The sequence below is a fragment of the Electrona antarctica genome (assembly GCF_951216825.1).
Source record: "Electrona antarctica genome assembly, chromosome: 10".
NCBI classification, from domain to species: Eukaryota; Metazoa; Chordata; class Actinopteri; order Myctophiformes; family Myctophidae; genus Electrona; species Electrona antarctica.
Window position 1 is genome coordinate 6,720,770 of NC_136791.1, and position 19,008 is coordinate 6,739,777.

At 46.5% G+C, this 19,008-nt stretch overlaps 1 protein-coding gene across 11 annotated transcripts in view; it reads right to left on the reverse strand.

Annotated features, from left to right (window-relative positions):
* Positions 1-19,008, reverse strand: part of LOC306931002 (serum response factor-like) — a 54,425-nt gene that overhangs the window by 2,324 nt on the left and 33,093 nt on the right. The window contains exons 3-11 of one of the 11 annotated variants that reach the window (XR_013790950.1): positions 17,255-17,344; positions 15,069-15,204; positions 10,463-10,627; positions 10,073-10,168; positions 8,237-8,428; positions 6,633-6,706; positions 4,984-5,043; positions 2,622-2,796; positions 1,572-2,569 (exon numbers count right to left, since the gene is read on the reverse strand). Coding sequence is in view for 9 of the 11 variants with exons in the window: in XM_079512162.1 (XP_079368288.1) it covers positions 2,701-2,796; positions 4,984-5,043; positions 6,633-6,706; positions 8,237-8,428; positions 10,073-10,168; positions 10,463-10,627; positions 15,069-15,204; positions 17,255-17,344 (909 nt within the window). In the remaining 2 variants the exon portion in view is untranslated. Of the gene's footprint in view, positions 1-1,568; positions 2,797-4,932; positions 5,044-6,607; positions 6,707-8,236; positions 8,429-10,072; positions 10,169-10,462; positions 10,628-15,068; positions 15,205-17,254; positions 17,345-19,008 lie in introns of those variants that run through there. The other 10 variants (XR_013790949.1, XM_079512162.1, XM_079512159.1 and 7 more) reach the window with 10 other exon arrangements.

A 19,008-nucleotide genomic window follows, 5' to 3' on the forward strand; every position in this document is an offset into this window, starting at 1 on the left:
GGTGTTTTGCTGAAACCCAGGGCTCTGATAAATGTTGCTTTTCAATGACAGATTGTCCTTGCCGTCAACATTTCCCCCCCATTACTGACGCTCTCCACGATATTCCTCCCTGAGGAAGCCTCACATTATGCTGCTGGGTCGTTCCACACATGGACATCCATGGTTCTTTACTACTAGACAGCCTGACATTATGCTGCTGGGTCGTTCCACACATGGACATCCATGGTTCTTTACTACTAGACAGCCTCACATTATGCTGCTGGGTCGTTCCACACATGGACATCCATGGTTCTTTACTACTAGACAGCCTCACATTATGCTGCTGGGTCGTTCCACACATGGACATCCATGGTTCTTTACTACTAGACAGCCTCACATTATGCTGCTGGGTCGTTCCACACATGGACATCCATGGTTCTTTACTACTAGACAGCCTCACATTATGCTGCTGGGTCGTTCCACACATGGACATCCATGGTTCTTTACTACTAGACAGCCTCACATTATGCTGCTGGGTCGTTCCACACATGGACATCCATGGTTCTTTACTACTAGACAGCCTCACATTATGCTGCTGGGTCGTTCCACACATGGACATCCATGGTTCTTTACTACTAGACAGCCTCACATTATGCTGCTGGGTCGTTCCACACATGGACATCCATGGTTCTTTACTACTAGACAGCCTCACATTATGCTGCTGGGTCGTTCCACACATGGACATCCATGGTTCTTTACTACTAGACAGCCTCACATTATGCTGCTGGGTCGTTCCACACATGGACATTCCTCACATTATGCTGCTGGGTCGTTCCACACATGGACATCCATGGTTCTTTACTAGTAGACAGCCTCACTTTATGCTGCTGGGTCGTTCCACACATGGACATCCATGGTTCTTTACTACTAGACAGCCTGACATTATGCTGCTGGGTCGTTCCATACATGGACATCCATGGTTCTTTACTACTAGACAGCCTCACATTATGCTGCTGGGTCGTTCCACACATGGACATCCATGGTTCTTTACTACTAGACAGCCTCACATTATGCTGCTGGGTCGTTCCACACATGGACATCCATGGTTCTTTACCCTCCCATTATGCTGCTGGGTCGTTCCACACATGGACATCCATGGTTCTTTACTACTAGACAGCCTCACATTATGCTGCTGGGTCGTTCCACACATGGACATCCATGGTTCTTTACCCTCCCATTATGCTGCTGGGTCGTTCCACACATGGACATTCATGGTTCTTTACCCTCCCATTATGCTGCTGGGTCGTTCCACACATGGACATCCATGGTTCTTTACCCTCCCATTATGCTGCTGGGTCGTTCCACACATGGACATCCATGGTTCTTTACCCTCCCATTATGCTGCTGGGTCGTTCCACACATGGACATCCATGGTTCTTTACCACTAGACAGCCTCACATTATGCTGCTGGGTCGTTCCACACATGGACATCCATGGTTCTTTACTACTAGACAGCCTCACATTATGCTGCTGGGTCGTTCCACACATGGACATCCATGGTTCTTTACCCTCACATTATGCTGCTGGGTCGTTCCACACATGGACATTCATGGTTCTTTACCCTCACATTATGCTGCTGGGTCGTTCCACACATGGACATCCATGGTTCTTTACCCTCACATTATGCTGCTGGGTCGTTCCACACATGGACATCCATGGTTCTTTACTACTAGACAGCCTCACATTATGCTGCTGGGTCGTTCCACACATGGACATTCATGGTTCTTTACGGACTACTAGACAGTAATGGAACTGTAAATGTGTAACAGTTTGCACTGAGGAAAAACTCCCATCCTTCAATAGGGGAATCATAATAAACATACAATATTCAGCATTCTTATCATTCCATTTTGTTATGAAGTGTACTGAAAACCTTGAACTCAATATGTTGTATATTACATTAATTTACATAATTATCATATCATGTGTAGGTAAATCCTTTTTTTTCCTTATGCAACTGATTTGCATGTACATACAAAATGGCTACATAGAAAAAAAAATACATGCTGTTGCACAAACTAAAAACAGGCTTACAGATACATGGTTTTGATAACAAAAAAACAAAAAAGAAGTATTTACAATTCCAATGTCTTAAGTGAATATCCATTTCCCCACCCATTTACAAACCCCAGATATGCACACGCTGTGCACAAAAACACTGACTCACACTCAAACATTCAGTCAAATGAATGTCTTTGGCTGGTGTGAAGCTGTCACACCTGCAGTTATGTAGTCATTACAGATTTATCCACAAAATAAGCACACACACGCACGCACGCACACACACACACACACACACACACACACAAAAAAATAACACCTTCTATGGTATAGAAAATAGGCTCCAATGAAGGATGTAGTGAACACCTCGATATAGTTCTATGCTTTTGCGAATATACTATTATATATATATTTATACTAAAACATATACTCACAAGGGTCAGCCACACATTTATGCCCTTGAATGTGACGCAAAAGAATTCTGTGGGAAGGCATCAATAAATAGAGATGTCAGTCCATCTGTGTGTCCCTGGACCAGGCAGCGGTCAGGTGGGTCGGTGGGTCAGTCGCTCTTAGAGGACCTGGACCAGGCAGCGGTCCAGTGGGTCGGTGGGTCAGTCGCTCTTAGAGTTCTGGACCGGCAGTGGTCCAGTCGGTGGGTCAGTCGCTCTTAGAGTTCTGTACTGCGTCCAGGTTGACCACCTGGAGCTCCGTCAGGTTAGTGCTGTTGCCGCTCGACTGCTGTCCAATCACCATCTGGAACACACCCACCAACCACACGCAGCCTCGTTAGCATGTGCACGGCTAATGGGATTAACCACATGAACCCTAGCATATAGTCCCTAGCGTCGCTATTCCGGGGCGTCAGAGATAATAGAGCCTAGCAGTGAGCTCACTGAAAACTCTTAAATTCATTTTCCCCATAGAGATCAATTATTATTATTATATCTTTTTTTTGGCTTTTTCTGCCTTTATTGATAGGTTGAAAGTAGACTGACAGGAAATGGGGAGAGAGATGGGGGATGACCAAGGGGCCAGTGAGGCTATTCAACGTTGAAGCACTGGGCCCTAGTGGTAGGAGGAGGGACTACAAGCGGACCCGTGGATTCATGACCGGGAAACCCTGTGCAGCTGGGCTTTAACATTGAGCGCTCGGTTGCACTTCCGCATTTATGCGGAAGTAGACGTTCTGAGACGGTACTTCCGGCAGTCTTCCGGGTGCTTCAAAACGCCACTGAGCAACTTCCACTGACATGAATAGCTGGGGGGGCGGAGCTTCGTGCCAGTTCAGTCTCTATCCTTTTATATACTCTATGGGGATGACACACGGCAAAGGCCGTCGGGATCGGGACTCGAACCCGCGGCACACCGTCAGGCTGGCTCAGCAGCCTAGGTGCCCAGACGGTTGAGCTAACCGTCCGGGCCGAGATAAATTATTTTAAGCCTAGAATCAACTCCATCCATAGGGCGACCAGATCAAACAAAATTAGGGTGACCAGATCAGACAGAAGTATCACTTGTGTGGGACAGGGTGGGGTTAGCAACGTATTGCTTAAGTTGCCATAAATGCCTTGATGTCATATTCAACCATAGGCCTAATGTTGCCCATCATTGTGTTATTAAACCCCTGTGGCTATGGTGTTTTAAAATGCTAATCTTGGTCATGGGTGGTATGGCTGACTTGGTGCTGTAGCCTATATAATGGGGATATGAGGGATATTTCTCATGTTATTTATCAACACATGATTTGAAAAGAGACAATGAGAGCACTTTACAACAGAAAGGGGGAAGGGGACCAACTATTAGGGCTTTTTTAACACTGATGCATGGCAGTCACAATGTGGGACAGGGTCTCAATTTGAACACTGATGCCTGGCAGTCACAATGTGGGACAGGGTCTCAATTTGAACACTGATGCCTGGCAGTCACAATGTGGGACAGGGTCTCAATTTGAACACTGATGCCTGGCAGTCACAATGTGGGACAGGGTCTCAATTTGAACACTGATGCCTGGCAGTCACAATGTGGGACAGGGTCTCAATTTGAACACTGATGCCTGGCAGTCACAATGTGGGACAGGGTCTCAATTTGAACACTGATGCCTGGCAGTCACAATGTGGGACTGGGTCTCAATTTGAACACTGATGCCTGGCAGTCACAATGTGGGACAGGGTCTCAATTTGAACACTGATGCACTGAAAGGTCTTGGAAATGAGGGACTGTCCCACACAAAGGGTGAGGGGACGAAAATACATCGCATTGATGCACCTGGGACGTATCCAGTGATGTAGGTCATCTGGGTTTCGGGTCTCGCAAACATCATACCCCTCACTCTGGTGACCCAGCCGGGGTGATCAAGTCCCGACTTACGTCCCAGTAGCTACCCTCGTTCAGACCCACTAGGGAAAGACCAGGGCCACACAATCTGTTGGGACCACTCCGGAACTACTCTGCCGGGACTGGGAGGCACAATTCTGGCAAGTGGAGGGACTAGGCTCTGTGGGTTGACTCCAGTCCGGGCCCCTCCTACGTCTCACCAGGTCCACTCCTGCTCTCACCAGGAGTACAGCCAGGACCGGTGCGTTGCACCAGAACCCCCAGCACCAGGACCGGTGCATTGCACCAGAACCCCCAGCACCAGACACATCTAGAGCCGCAATGGTTCTGCAGGCTCCACCTGGGCAACGGTGGTACTGCAGGCTCCGCTTGCTGCTAGAATGACCCTCCTAAAGGCCTCACTGAAGGTTTTTTGGGCTTCCTCTGCTAGAATGACCCTCCTAAAGGCCTCACCGAAGGTTTTTTGGGCTTCCTCTGCTAGAATGACCCTCCTAAAGGCCTCACCGAAGGTTTTTTGGGCTTCCTCTGCTAGAATGACCCTCCTAAAGGCCTCACCGAAGGTTTTTTGGGCTTCCTCTGCTAGAATGACCCTCCTAAAGGCCTCACCGAAGGTTTTTTGGGCTTCCTCCTCACGGAGGATGCAGGCTGGGGCGCCAGCACATACTGCTGAAAATAAATAAATAAATGAATGTTATATCATGATATACTACATTTAACACTTTTTATGCCAAGCAGATGAGGCAGATTTTACTCTGAAAAGCTTCCATTTCTCCCCCAAAACCTGGCAGGTATAATGTTTCATTACTACCTCGCGCTAATAAGTCTAATCTCTCTTTAGAAGCGTTAATATTCCAAGCGAGATGCTTCGGTTAAGTCAGACATTTGGACAGAACATCGGCGTTCTGATCAAAACCATGGAGAGCGCCGTAGATTCAGAGATAATAGACAGTTTTGTCGGCCCGTAAACAAGGAAGTGAATGGCTGTGCACAAAACATGTCTGGGAGCTCTGACCTAAAGACGTCTTGGGCCTCCTACGGGTGTAATTATAAAGACCTGTGGGGACGTCCTGGCCATAAGTGTTAATAAATACCCTTTGTTTAGTGGAATCAAAGGTTTTATGGTCATGACTCACTAGGATCCTGGATGCAGGGCTTAAAGCCAAAAACAATCCCAAGACTGAAAATGTTTTTTTTGCAAATCTGCACTGATCTCATTAAATGACCCCTATGAGATCCTCAGGACTGAGAACTTTAAGCCCTGTGGATGGCTTGATTCTAGGCTTAAAATCATCAATGAATATTTTTGTAAATCTCTATGGGGAAAATGAATGGTAGATTTTTCAGCGGGTCCAGAAAACCACGCCCACTGCTATGCTCTATAGGCAAACATTCTTCAAAAATAGCAGATCTACAAGCTCGGTGCCTCGCACCATGACTGTGAGCTTGTTAGATCTGAAGTGGTGGAATTAAATGCCAAATTCACGACGGCCTGTAATAAAGGCCAAAATGAATTAATTTGGCATCCTATAGGAATCATTAACAAAAAGTGAGACTGTGAAAGCAGAAGAAAAAAGGGTAGAATAATTAAAATAAATGTATTCCCTGAAACAACCGTTGCCTCAAAGTCTATCAAAACTAAAATGATGACTTATTCATATGGTGCTGTACTTCAATCACACACACCACACCACACCACACCACACAACATTGTACGACTTCAGTTACAAGATGCAGTATATTCTCATTCCACTGCAACATTATCATTATTACCAAATAAATCAAACGACTCATTTTAATTCACTATGAGCCTTTATGTAGACCCACCACAAAGACTGACTTTTTCCTCGGTTGTGCGCTGGTGGTGTCGCCCTCCGCAAAATAAATAGCACCACACCAAAATCTACGAGCCTCACGCCACAATTGCGTGGCGTGCTTGTACTGTAGAACGGCTATTTTCGGTGCACGCCACCAGCGCCGACAACCAAGTACAACTCAGGCTTTAGCCATGCAACACTCCAGAGCTGTTTGTTTGGTGCGCAGGTTTTTGTCACAGGCAGAACCAAGGTGCCATCCACGTCCATACACACACACACACACACACATACACACACATACAGTACATAGCGGAGCCAGGCCAAAACCCTGAGCCTCCCTGTGCCAGTGATCTGCCGGGATGCATTTAGTGAGGTCAATGGCATGCCGGTTGCATAAGGGAATATGAAAGTTTCACTTGTAAAATGGAGATCTTGCCGTACTGGGTGTAGCTGCACCGCTGAGACAGGGATCTGTACTGTGCCCGGTGGACCCGTCAGGAACACTTGAGAAACTCCTGAAATGCACACAAGAGTGAAGACACCGTTAGCATTCTGTCATATTCGTATGCGAGCGACACACGTTGAGGACAAAGCAAAGTTACTATATTTACCCAGGGTAACTGGACTAAGCATCAGATACTTGTTTACAGCCAGGCCCTGCTCATAGAACATTTCATGGTAGTGGTTCAATGCCTTGCTCAAGGGCACTTCAGCGGTGGTAATTTTAACGTGCCGGTCCGGGGATACGAACTGGCGACCTTCCGGTATCAAGACCGCTCCGCAAACCGTTCGGCCACCGCTGCCACAACGTATTGACACAACTTGTTCCTGTAGTAGGCTACATTTAGGATTATTTTATACTCGTGTGCTATATAGGGCATAGCAGTGGGCGCCTATTTCTGCTTCCACTGGAATTTTTCAGTGGAACCAGAAAACCACGTCCACTGCTATGCCCTCTAAGTAAGTAGGTAGGTTGGAGGGACTTATTGTGTTGTCGCCATCAGCCGAGAATGCAGACTATCCCTGTTACAATGCGCGAGACACCGCTACAATGCGCAAGACCCCTGGGAAATGCAGTGTCTATCCCTCTCACAATGCGCTAGGCTAGGTGGAGCCTCCAAAGGCATTGGATCGGGCATGACCTTGGCTCTCCAAAGGCGAGAGCTCTACTGACTGAGCTACACGATATTCACCATGCTTGGCAGTCTTGTTTTGTTGAGAAATCCCTTTTGCATATTTAATTTGCTGCGTTTGCCTTCACACTGCGCTGTCATCCGCAGCAATTGGAAACGCAGCAGGGACCTTTATCAATGAAACTACACATTGAAATATATGTATTAAACGCAGCAGGGACCTTTATCAATGTGTTCAATTCATAAACTACACAGTGAAATATATGTATTACAAATATATAGGCCTACTTTGAGTAATAGTTAGGACTTTAGGACGTAAAGTGATGGTAACGTGGTTGCAGTGTGTATCGTTAAGGACTCGACATGTGTGTGTGTGTGTGTGTGTGTGTGTGTGTGCGTATATAAGTCTACAACTTTACCAACTTGTTTTATAAAGTAGCGGATAGCCTACTAAAGCCTACATACATTATCTACAAGTATAGTACAGTACAGTATTTTTGGTATAACTCCCACACAACACTTAAACTTCACATCATTTAAAACACCCGTCAAGAGTTTTCTGCATTTACTCTTTGACCCGGTGCCCGTCTGTCTGTCTGTCTGTCTGTCTGTCTGTCTGTCTGTCTGTCTGTCTGTCTGTCTGTCTGTCTGTCTGTCTGTCTGCCCGTCTGTCTGTCTGTCTGTCTGTGAGGAGTGGGCGACTCACCTCCGTCCTGGCCCTGTGCGTGGGACACCTGTCTGTCTGTCTGTCTGTGAAGAGTGGGCGACTCACCTCCGTCCTGGCCCTGTGCGTGGGACACCTGTCTGTCTGTCTGTCTGTGAAGAGTGGGCGACTCACCTCCGTCCTGGCCCTGTGCGTGGGACACCTGTCTGTCTGTCTGTCTGTCTGTCTGTGAGGAGTGGGCGACTCACCTCCGTCCTGGCCCTGTGCGTGGGACACCTGCATGGGAGAGTGGCCGGCTTGGGAGAAGGCGTTGAGCACGGCGAGCCCCCCGTCGGTCATGGCGCTGGAGGCGTACATGAGCGTGTGCGGGCTGCCGTACATCATGTGGCCCGCCATCGACGACGACGACGTGACGATGGTCGCCGGGAGACTCACCGTCGCTGATGGGAGGAGAAGGACGGACGAGGAGGAAAGCAAGGGGAGAAGAAGTGGGAGGAAAAACGTGTGAGCAGAAGTTAACCCATTCTGGGCGGGAACCCCTTTTGGAGGTTTTAAGCATTATGTTATACTGTAGCTGTTGAAAAATAGCAGATCTACAAGCTCATAAGCCCTTTCCACACCTAAGCGCAAAACGGTCGACAGCCGCGCACTTCTTAAGCTGTGCGCAGCTTAAATTCCGAGTTTTTAGACAGCTGGTGGATGGAAATTAAGCTCCACCTCCGCGGACGACTTGCGCGGAGGAGAGCGTTTCCGGGAATCTGGCCGTCGCGCAAGTCTTCCGCGGAGGTGGAGCTTAATTTCCATCTACCAGCTGTCTAAAAACTCAGAATTTAAGCTGCGCGCAGCCGAGAACGTGCGCGGCTCTTTCCATAGTGTGGCAGCACCTATAGCGTGGCACCGAGTGCCGCGCTACGAGCTTGTAGATCTGCCATTTTTTTTAAATTGCGAAAATATGGTGCAAACATTTTTTAACTCAAATGCTTGCTTCTGGGGGGGTCCCTGGAACAACATATTTTCAGATGGGGGTCGGCAGCCAAATACATATAATTTTGGGGGTCCTTGAAATAGTTTGAAAACCACTGATATAGAAACATAGGGTTTTCAGAAAACTGTCATGATTTAGAAGACATTAGTAGGATCTGTTCTCAGGTTTAAATGGGTTTTAAACACAGGGAACATAGGACAGGTTTGTTGCAATGTTCATCCAGCAGATGGCGATCATCGTTCAGTTCAGCCCATTAAGACCTGGGCTGGAACTAGAAGCCCAAACCACACCAGTTGCTACAAAACCGTTTTGAGGTCAACCACACCAATACAACTGTGTGGGTGTGGTTTGGGCTTTAGCTTTTAACCACTTTAACCATTATTTTGCAAGCTCATAGCGCAGCACTCAGCTATGAGTTTGTAGATCTGCCATTTTTGAAAAATTGTGAAAATGTGGCACAGATCTCAAATCTTTGAATATAATATTCGTTCACAGCGAATGTTTTAACTCAAATCTTTGCTTCTGGGGGTCCCTGGAAGGAACAACATATTTTCAGATGGGGGTCGGCGGCCAATTTCATATGATTTTTGGGGTTCTTGGGCTGAAAATGGTTTAAGAAGCACCGATATAGAAACATAGGTTTTTACAGAAAACTTGTCATGATTTAGAAGACATTGGTAGAATGGGGTCCTCAGGTCTCAACCAGTGTTGTTTTCGTCGACTAAAACTAAGACGAAACATGTTCGTCGACTACCTTTTTCCACTGACGAAAACTAAATGGAAACTACATGAAAACTAAGCTATGATGACTAAAACCAAGACTAAATATACGGATGATTTCGTCGACAAATACAAACTAGACTAAAATGTTAGGAAGAGACTAGTGGACAAGAGATCCAGTATAAGTCATTTTACACTTGGTTGCATGCTGAAAATAGCAGATCTACAAGCTCACAATGCGTCGCAGCGTGACGCGTTGTGGGCCTGTAGATCTGCTATTTTCAGCAAGTGAAAAAAACAGTCATTATGACAGCATCAAGGCCCGCCAAAATACATTTTGTTGGACTAAATCAAGCGTAGAGTGAGTGTGTATACATACCGGTGGAGTTGGTGGTGTGGATCTCTGGGCTGCTGTCACTGTTGGAGCTGCTGGGGTGGACCTGTATGGCTTGGAGCTGCTGGGGCATCCCTGCTCCTGGAGAGAAGGGCACACGCAATGCACGCATACACCCAGTTCTATTAGTACTAGATCCTTGTGGTTGGCCGGTAACCTCTTAAAGCAGGGGTTCTCAACGTTTTTGGCTGGGGACCCCGGGCCCGGAGATGCTTTGGCCATGTCTTGCGACCCCCGCCCCGCCCCTCTACCCACCGCCAATACAAACTGACTGCAAACTGGGAACTGGGGTTTATGCTAACAGCTAGCCGTTAGCTTAATAATGGGCTAACGTTAAGAATGCATAGTTTGCAGTGCAGAGCTCCATGGTGTCACCTGTGAGGGAGACGGCGGTGGGGAAGCGGAACACGGCGGACTGCTGGCCCTGCTGGCCGTGCTGTGAGGAGAGGACCTGGCCGTGCTGCCCCTGCAGGGCCAGGGAGTGCTGCTGCAGCTGGTGCAGAGGAATGGTGGGGGTGCCGGGGGGGAGAGGAGTGCCTGCTGGAAGGACAGAGAGAGAGACAGACAGGCGTGCAGTCAGTCACAGGCACGTCGCACAGACATTCACGTTGCACGCCGACATGCACACTCCACTACAATGCAACACGAAATTCCCTAAAAAAAACAGTGTTTCCCCCATTTGTGGCTCGCAGACACATTTGTGTGTGTAAATGATGATTGACAGCAGCCATCAACTATCAAGACTATATTCGTCGCTGTCGGGAGGAAACCACCCAACTCCATGTTTGAGGTTTTGACCGCCTTTTACGTCCGTCTGTTTGGTTGTAAAAAATTGGAACCAATGAAAAGTATTTAAAACAAAATCACACCTGTGTGAAGTGAGTGGTGCAACTCCGTGTGGGGGTCCCCGGAGGTTCCAGACCCACATGACCGCGCATGATCCGAAATGGTTCAGAAATGACAGTTACCGTGTGGGGGTCCCTGGAACATCCAGACCCCCAGGGTGTGGGGGTCCCTCTACTGTACGTCACACCCGAAATCATCATATATACAGTTTGTGTGTGTGTGTGTGTGTGTGTTAGGCTGCACAACAGTGACACATGGTGGTGAAAACCAACCAAACGCTATTTTCGTGCTCAGACACAGCCAGCCAGGGACAGACCCAGGGAGTGAGTGGACACACATAGCTGTCTATAGGAGTGGTTGCACCACTCAAGAAAGTGCTTCGGACAAAACCTCTTAACTCCTTACTCAAACTGTCTGCTAAAGCAGATAACTCCACCACCTCTCCCACTCTCATGAAAGTAATTGACAATATACAACGTCAAAATACCAACTTTGATTATTGAGTATTGCTTTGTTTTAAAAAATATATATGGTATACTTCATCTGGTGGTTTCTGTCCGACAGCTGAGATATATGCCACCACTTAATTGTGAATTCATACAGTAGGTGTCCCATTGTTTCAGCTTGGAAGGAACAAAGCTCTTAGGCTCCACCAAAGGTCTTCTTTTTTTTTCAAGCTGTCAGCTGAGAAGCTTTTAGTGTAGGAGGAGGGTGTTGTTCCACCTGGCACTGCCGCAATGTGCCAGACAGGTGGTGTGTGGGGGGGGGGGGGGGAGAGAGAGAGAGAGAGAGAGAGAGAGAGAGAGAGAGAGAGAGAGAGAGAGAGAGAGAGAGACAAACAGACAGACAGACAAGAAGTGGGGGTGCAGGGCTGGTACAGAGGGAGGGAGTAAAGTAGCTGGGGTGAAGAAAGGAGAGCTAAAAGGGGGAAATACACAGAGAGAGAGAGAGAGAGAGAGAGAGAGAGAGAGAGAGAGAGAGAGGCACCTTAAGGAATACAAACCATATGTGTACACGGTTTATCAAAAGTATAAAACTAACGTATTCTATATGGATGTAAATTGTATAACTGTCTCTGACAGAAAATGCTTTAGATAGTATTACCCAAAGTGCTAATATAACACAGCTCTGTTTACACCTTTATTTAATTCCTATTTATATCCAATATTTATTTGTAAATACATTGTTCTGTTTTGATTGTCTTGTTCCACTTCTGCTTTGGCAATGTAAACGTACGTTTTCTCATGCCAATAAAGCTCCTTTGAATTGAATTGAGAGAGAGAGAGAAATGGGGGGGGTGGCTGGAGAGAGAGAGAGAAGCCTGTCAAAAGGGCACAGAAGATCTGGGGCATCATGTCTATGAAGTGTGAAATCAGTCACGTCTCCGCGTGGTTTAAGTCACACAACATCTGGCAACGTGCTAAGTTACCTCACCGTCTATTCCCTGCAGAAGACTGTGGAGTTTCACGCTTGTGCAACAGAGCCCAGAGACGACGCAATGGTGTCGTGTCATGTAAGAATTGGACAACCTCCTCACGGCCAGGGCCGTTTTATAAGAGGTGTTTCATGTGAAGTGACGATGCCCCTGTAAATAAATCTCCCCTGTGAAATAATAATAGGTCCCCAAATCAGAGCCTGCCGTCCCAACAATCCTCGTCCTCCGTGTAGACACCATGGTCATCTCTTATAATTGTATGTCAATTGAAAAAGATTATGAAAATAGCCAATTTACTGTAGAAGCAGATGCACCTGTTTGAGGTACATATGTATTATGATCATCAATAGGGAAGAGAGGCAGACATCTCCCCTTGTGTGTATTGTACGTATTGTCTTGTTTTGTTTTGTTTCTGTTGTATGTATTGTCAATTGTCAGTCGTTTCGTTTACATGTATGTTTGATTAAAATTCAATAAAAAGTTAATTAAAAAAAAATAAGAAAATAGCCAATTTACAAGGTCACAATGCATCGCAATGTAGATCAGCTATTTCACGTGACACTGCTATACTAACAAATTATGATAAAACAAATGATATATATATATGTGTTTTTAGTGATCATTACAGTGTGTATGTGTCTGTTAAGAGAATAATCACTAAAAAGATTGTCGATATTTGCAGCCCAAATGAAGTCCACCTAATGACTAATGTGTGTGTGTGTGGGGGGGACACATCTAGATCTAGTGCACCTCAACTATAATTTGGGCCCTTCAGAGTCACTGATTCACCCCTGCATTGAATATTCATGACTGATTATGGGCCGTGTTGGTCAGGCCTCTCTGCGGGGTCCATTGTGTGCCTCTCTCCCCTAATTATTCCTAACTCCCACACAGTGGCTCAAAGGCCGAGAGGCCTGAGCCCAATGGTTTGTAAAACACAGTGGTGAAAAGTAACTAAGTGCATTTACTTAAGTACTGTACTTAACCCATTTTGACCTGAGATCAGATTCTAAAAATGTCTTCTACATCCTGACAGTTTTCTGAAAAAGCTATGTTTCTATGTCAGTCGTTCTTCGATTTTTCAAAAATAGCAGACCTACAAGCTCGTAGTGCGCCACTCGGTGGCGCGCTATGAGCTTGTAGATCTGTTATTTTTCAATAGCTAAAGCATAACATAATGCTAACACCAAAAGGGGTTCCCGCCCAGAATGGGCTAAAAGGGATAGAAACAACCTAAAACAAATTGTCAGTGATGTTACCCATGTTTTAAATGGCGAGTTTGTACTTCTGCCCTCTGGGAGAAGATACAAAGAGCCAAAGTGGAAGTACATCAGATTTAAAAAATGGTTTGTACCAGCATCAACTAAGATGCTTGAACGAGGCAACGAGGCTTGAACGTGAAAGCCCAAGACAAATTTCCCTTGTGGACAATAAAGTTTACCTTGACCTTGAGTTCACAATTTTTGAACTTAAGCTGTATGAAATACTTGCCATTAATATAGTGGTTGCAACTGTATTAATCGATTGCCTGAGTCCCGTGGTGGGAGTTCTGCTCTGGTTTTGGTGAAATATTAAGTAGTTCCGGACTCCGGTCATTCTGTGGGGGTCACTGGGACCACGCATTAAAAGTAAATCAATCCACTAAACTAGCGTCATTTGTATTGTTGACCTATTTCTAAAATATTAGCGCAACTTTCGTTCGACTTTGACCCCTCTATCACATGGAACTATTTTTTGGGGCGTAGTGATATGGACACAAAAAACATAGTTCCGTGTGATAGAGGGGTCAGCTATTTTCCAAAGATTTGTATACATTTGAAAACTTGAAATGAGACTTTTGCACAATGAGAGTACTTTTACTTTTTGTACTTTAAGTACATTTTGTATTTTTACTCAAGTAAATGTTAAATTCCAGACTTTTACTTGTAACAAATATTTATATATTGCAGTATTGATAGTACTTGATAGTACACAATAGTACTATTGTGAGTACTTTTTCCACCACTGTGTGTAAACAGCTTCGGTACACGGTCCGCCACAGACCATGGACTGAAGTGGTCGTGCTTTGGTGCCATTCAAATTCTAATCATGTCACGAGGTAGAAAACACCGTCTATCTTACATAAACACACGTAGTCGTCGTCGGCCCTAACAAGTGTCTCCTCGGTCTCGACCCCAAGCGGAACACACAGTAACAGCACAATAATAAAAATACAATAGAAGCATATTTTGCTATATGCCACAGAACATAATTATTGTCGCCGTCAGGGCAGGCACAGACCTAGAGGGAACGTTTTGTTAAATAGAAGACCTGCAACACGGTGACAGTACTCGGTCATTTCTCGACCGTTTCGGACGCGTGATGGCTCGCCGGAACCGGGCCGCCCTCCTGGGCTCATTCCTGGGGGTTCCTGGATGTTCCGGGTAGCCTCTGGGGACCCCCACACTGTAACTGTCATTTTTCGACGGTTTCTAGACGCGGAGCGGCTCGCCGGAATTGGGCCGAATGTTGCGGTGACCCCCCCCCCTGGGGACCCCCACACGGTACAGTTCACCGCTCACTTCACACAGGTGTGGTTTTTTATTTTAATAATTAAAAACAGAAACGGTCCACGACCCACAAACTGGTCCCGAGCTGACCCACTGTTTGGGGAACCAGTGCATTTAGACCCCCTCCCCCCCCAGCCCCTCCCTCAGTTACCTGGCATGAACGTGAAGCCTCCGGGCAGCTGCATGACCCCCGAGGAGCCGCCGGTGGTCTTGAGGACGGTACCGTTGGCGCTGCCCGACACGGGCGCCAGGTAGTTGGTGATGGGGAACGACGCTCCGCTGCTCACCTGGCATGGTAGGGGTTAACAGTAGCATCAATAACAGTGTTGATGTCGTCGACTAAAGGCTCATTCATAGTCTGGATTTTCGGTGGTTAGGTGACCACCGAACTACAACATGAACATGACGTCAGATGTGACCACCGAACTACAACATGACGTCACTGAGGTGACCACCGAACTACAACATGACGTCACTGAGGTGACCACCGAACTACAACATGACGTCACGAGCCGCGGTGAAGAGCAAACCACCGCCCCAGCCCTTCTCTCCGTTTTTACTCACCACCGCTCAACGTTATTTCAGCTCCGGTGGTCACCTCACCACCGTAGCGGTGGTCACCTCACCACCGTAGCGGTGGTCACCTCACCACCGTAGCGGTGGTCAGCTCACCACCGGAGCGGTGGTGAGCTGACCACCGGAGCGGTGGTCAGCTCACCACCGTAGCGGTGGTCAGCTCACCACCGGAGCGGTGGTGAGCTGACCACCGGAGCGGTGGTCACCTCACCACCGTAGCGGTGGTGAGCTGACCACCGGAGCGGTGGTCACCTCACCACCGTAGCGGTGGTCAGCTCACCACCGGAGCGGTGGTGAGCTGACCACCGGAGCAGTGGTCAGCTCACCACCGGAGCGGTGGTCACCTCACCACCGGAGCGGTGGTGAGCTGACCACCGGAGCGGTGGTCACCTCACCACCGAAAACGCAGACTATGAATAGGCCTTAAAACTAAGACGGAAAATGTTCGTCGACTACCTTTTTTCCCACTGACGAAAACTAAATGGAAACCAAATGAAAACTAAGCTATGACGACTAAAACTAAGACTAAATATATTGACAATTACAATTACAAATAAAAACTAGACTAAAATGTTAGGAAGGGAGTCGGACTAGTGGACAAGAGATCCAGTATAAGTCCTTTTACAATTGGTTGCATGTTGACAATAGCCGATCTACAAGCTCACAACGTGACGCAGCGTGACACGTTGTGAGCTTGTAGATCGGCTACTTTCAGCAAGTGTAAACAGTCATTACGATGGCATCAAGGTCCACCAAAATCAATTTTAGTAGACTAAATCAACTGTAGTTTTAGTCGACTAAAACTAGACTAACACTAAGACACTCCAGGTGACTAAAATGTGACTAAAACAAAATGAAATTATTCAAGAGACTATGACTAAAACTAAAATCTAAATTTGCTGCCAAAAACAACTCTGATCAATACTGCAATGTAGAACAATACTCCGTTACAAGTAAAAAAAAAAGTCCGGAATTCAAAATGTACTTTGAGTTGAAAGTACAAAAGTATTGGCGTTAAAATGTACTTAAAAGTACCAAAAGTAGAGTGCTCACTATGCAGAATGTCCCAGTTCAAGTTTTCAAATGTACAAAGATCTTTTGAAAATAGCCGATCTACAAGCTCACAATGCGTTGCGACACATTGCGAGCTTGTAGATCGGCTATTTTCAAATGGCTGATATGTACATAGGGCTGAAATGGTTAGTGTATGTTTTGTAATAATAATCTAAATCTGCAAAGTGACTAGTAACTAAAACTTTTAAATGATTGTAGTGGAGTAAAAATTAAATATTTGCCTCTGAGATTTAGTGGAGTAGAAGTAAAATCCCTGGAAATTTGGAAATGCTCAATAAAGTACAAATAACTCAAAATTGCACTTAAAACCTCTTGAGCCCCTTTTGTCCACCTCTGAACAGCGCTCAGCGGGTCAATGGAGACCCAATTGGTCTCCGGTTCCAACTCCGATGTTGCGGATTTTCCCCCTGGACCCCCCTGGGGTTTAACCCATTTTGGGTGGGAACCCCTTTTGGTGTTAGCATTAGGTTATGCTTTAGCTATTGAAAAATAGCAGATCTACAAGCTCACCGAGTGGCGCGCTACGAGCTTGTAGGTCTGCTATTTTTGAAAAATCGAAGAACCACTGACATAGAAACATAGCTTTTTCAGAAAACTTGTCAGGATGTAGAAGACATTTTTAGAATCTGATCTCAGGTTAAGAGGTTAAGTAAAATGTAGGTGGTTACTTCCCCCTGCGCTGCTCACCTGCATGGTGGTGGAGGCGGTGGGTACCGACTGGGCAGAGCCGGCGCCGCCCGGCAGACTGGCCACTGTGAACGATGGCTTCAACGCGTCCTGGGAGGGAGACAAACGCAACGCCACACTAATGAGCCACAGCTACAGGGACGTGTCGTCGTGCACACACAGACATCAAAGGGGGCTTCAGCCCCTGCCCTTTTACCCGTCTGTAAAACAAACAACTGCCCTTTCCAGACCACGAATGCAGCATTTACTGATGGTGAAAGAAATGCAAATGCCTCTCCTTTTATTTCCATGCCAGCATTCAGGAGAAATGCTTTTTTCCCCCGAAGTCTCCTGAACTTGAAGACAGTATTTTGCGTTGATCAAATTTGTTTAGAAATCCAGGTCGTGCACCATACATCTCCAGTTCTCCACTAGCTAAAGAGTGTTGGGTTGGCCTGGGCCGTGGCTCAGTGGTCCAGGCACCTTGGCTGGTAATCCAGTCTGGCAGTGTGCCGCGGGTTCGACTCCCGATCCCGACGGCCTTTACTGCATGTCTTCCCCCCATCTCTCTCCCCATTTCCTGTCAGCCTACTGTCTGTCCCTCCATAAAATATAAAAAATAAAGGCGAAAGCCACAAAAACAAAACATAAAAAAAAAGAAAAGTTGCGCCCCGAAAATAGCTGATCTACAAGCTCTCAGCGCGTCGCAGTGCGACGCGTTGAGAGCGTGTAGATCTGCTATTTTTGTCCAAAATATATGGGATTATATGGGATTTCACCCCCTGTCCCTCGAACACTCTCTGCATGTCCCTGCACAGGTGGAATGCAGAGGCTATTGACTATTTACAGACCGCTGCCATCTTGCCTTCTAGAGTTTGGAAAAGCTTGTTTTCACTAAAGCAAACGTCCTGCATTTCATGTGCTAATTCAAAACAGGTGGCACACACAGGTGGGGCGACTGTGGCTCAAGAGGTAGAGCAGGTCGTCCAATGATCCATGGGTCGGCGGTTCGAATCCCGGCTCCTCCTGTCTACATGTCGAAGTGTCCTTGGGCAAGACATTGAACCCCAAATTGCTCCCGATGTGCTGGTTGGTACCTTGCATGGCTTCCGCTGCAATCGTTGTATGAATGTGTGTGTGAATGGGTGAATGTAATGCACAATCTATGTAAAGCGCCTTGGATAAAGGTACTATATAAATGCACCATTTACCACACAGGGCAGTTGGAGTAATACCTAACGAGCACTTCCAAACGGCAACACTTGTAAAATAATCACCTGCGAGGACGTAAAGTAGCTCATAACATGTCTACGGTGGATTGTTATGAAGCAAATACTCTGCAGACATAATAAAGAGGGTAATTCAAGCTTTTTGTACAGCGGCAATGTTGGTGAGTTTGTCATTGAAAAAAAGCAGATCTACAAGCTCATAGCGTGCCACCGAGTGGCGCGCTATGAGCTTGACTGACATAGAAACATAGCTTTTTCAGAAAACTGTCAGGATGTTGAAGACATTTTTAGAATCTGATCTCAGGTCAAAATGGGTTAATGCAAATCAGATAGGACTTTTCTGTTTGGTCCAGGATGTATAGGCTGTCAATGGGAAATTGCACCTAGTCTGGCTCCAAAACGATGTAATGCACTTCCCATTACAATCAGAACTGCAGCCTCACTCCCAATCTAAACAATGGAATGGACTTCCCATTACAATCATAACTGCAGCCTCACTCCCAATCTAAACAATGGAATGGACTTCCCATTACAATCAGAACTGCA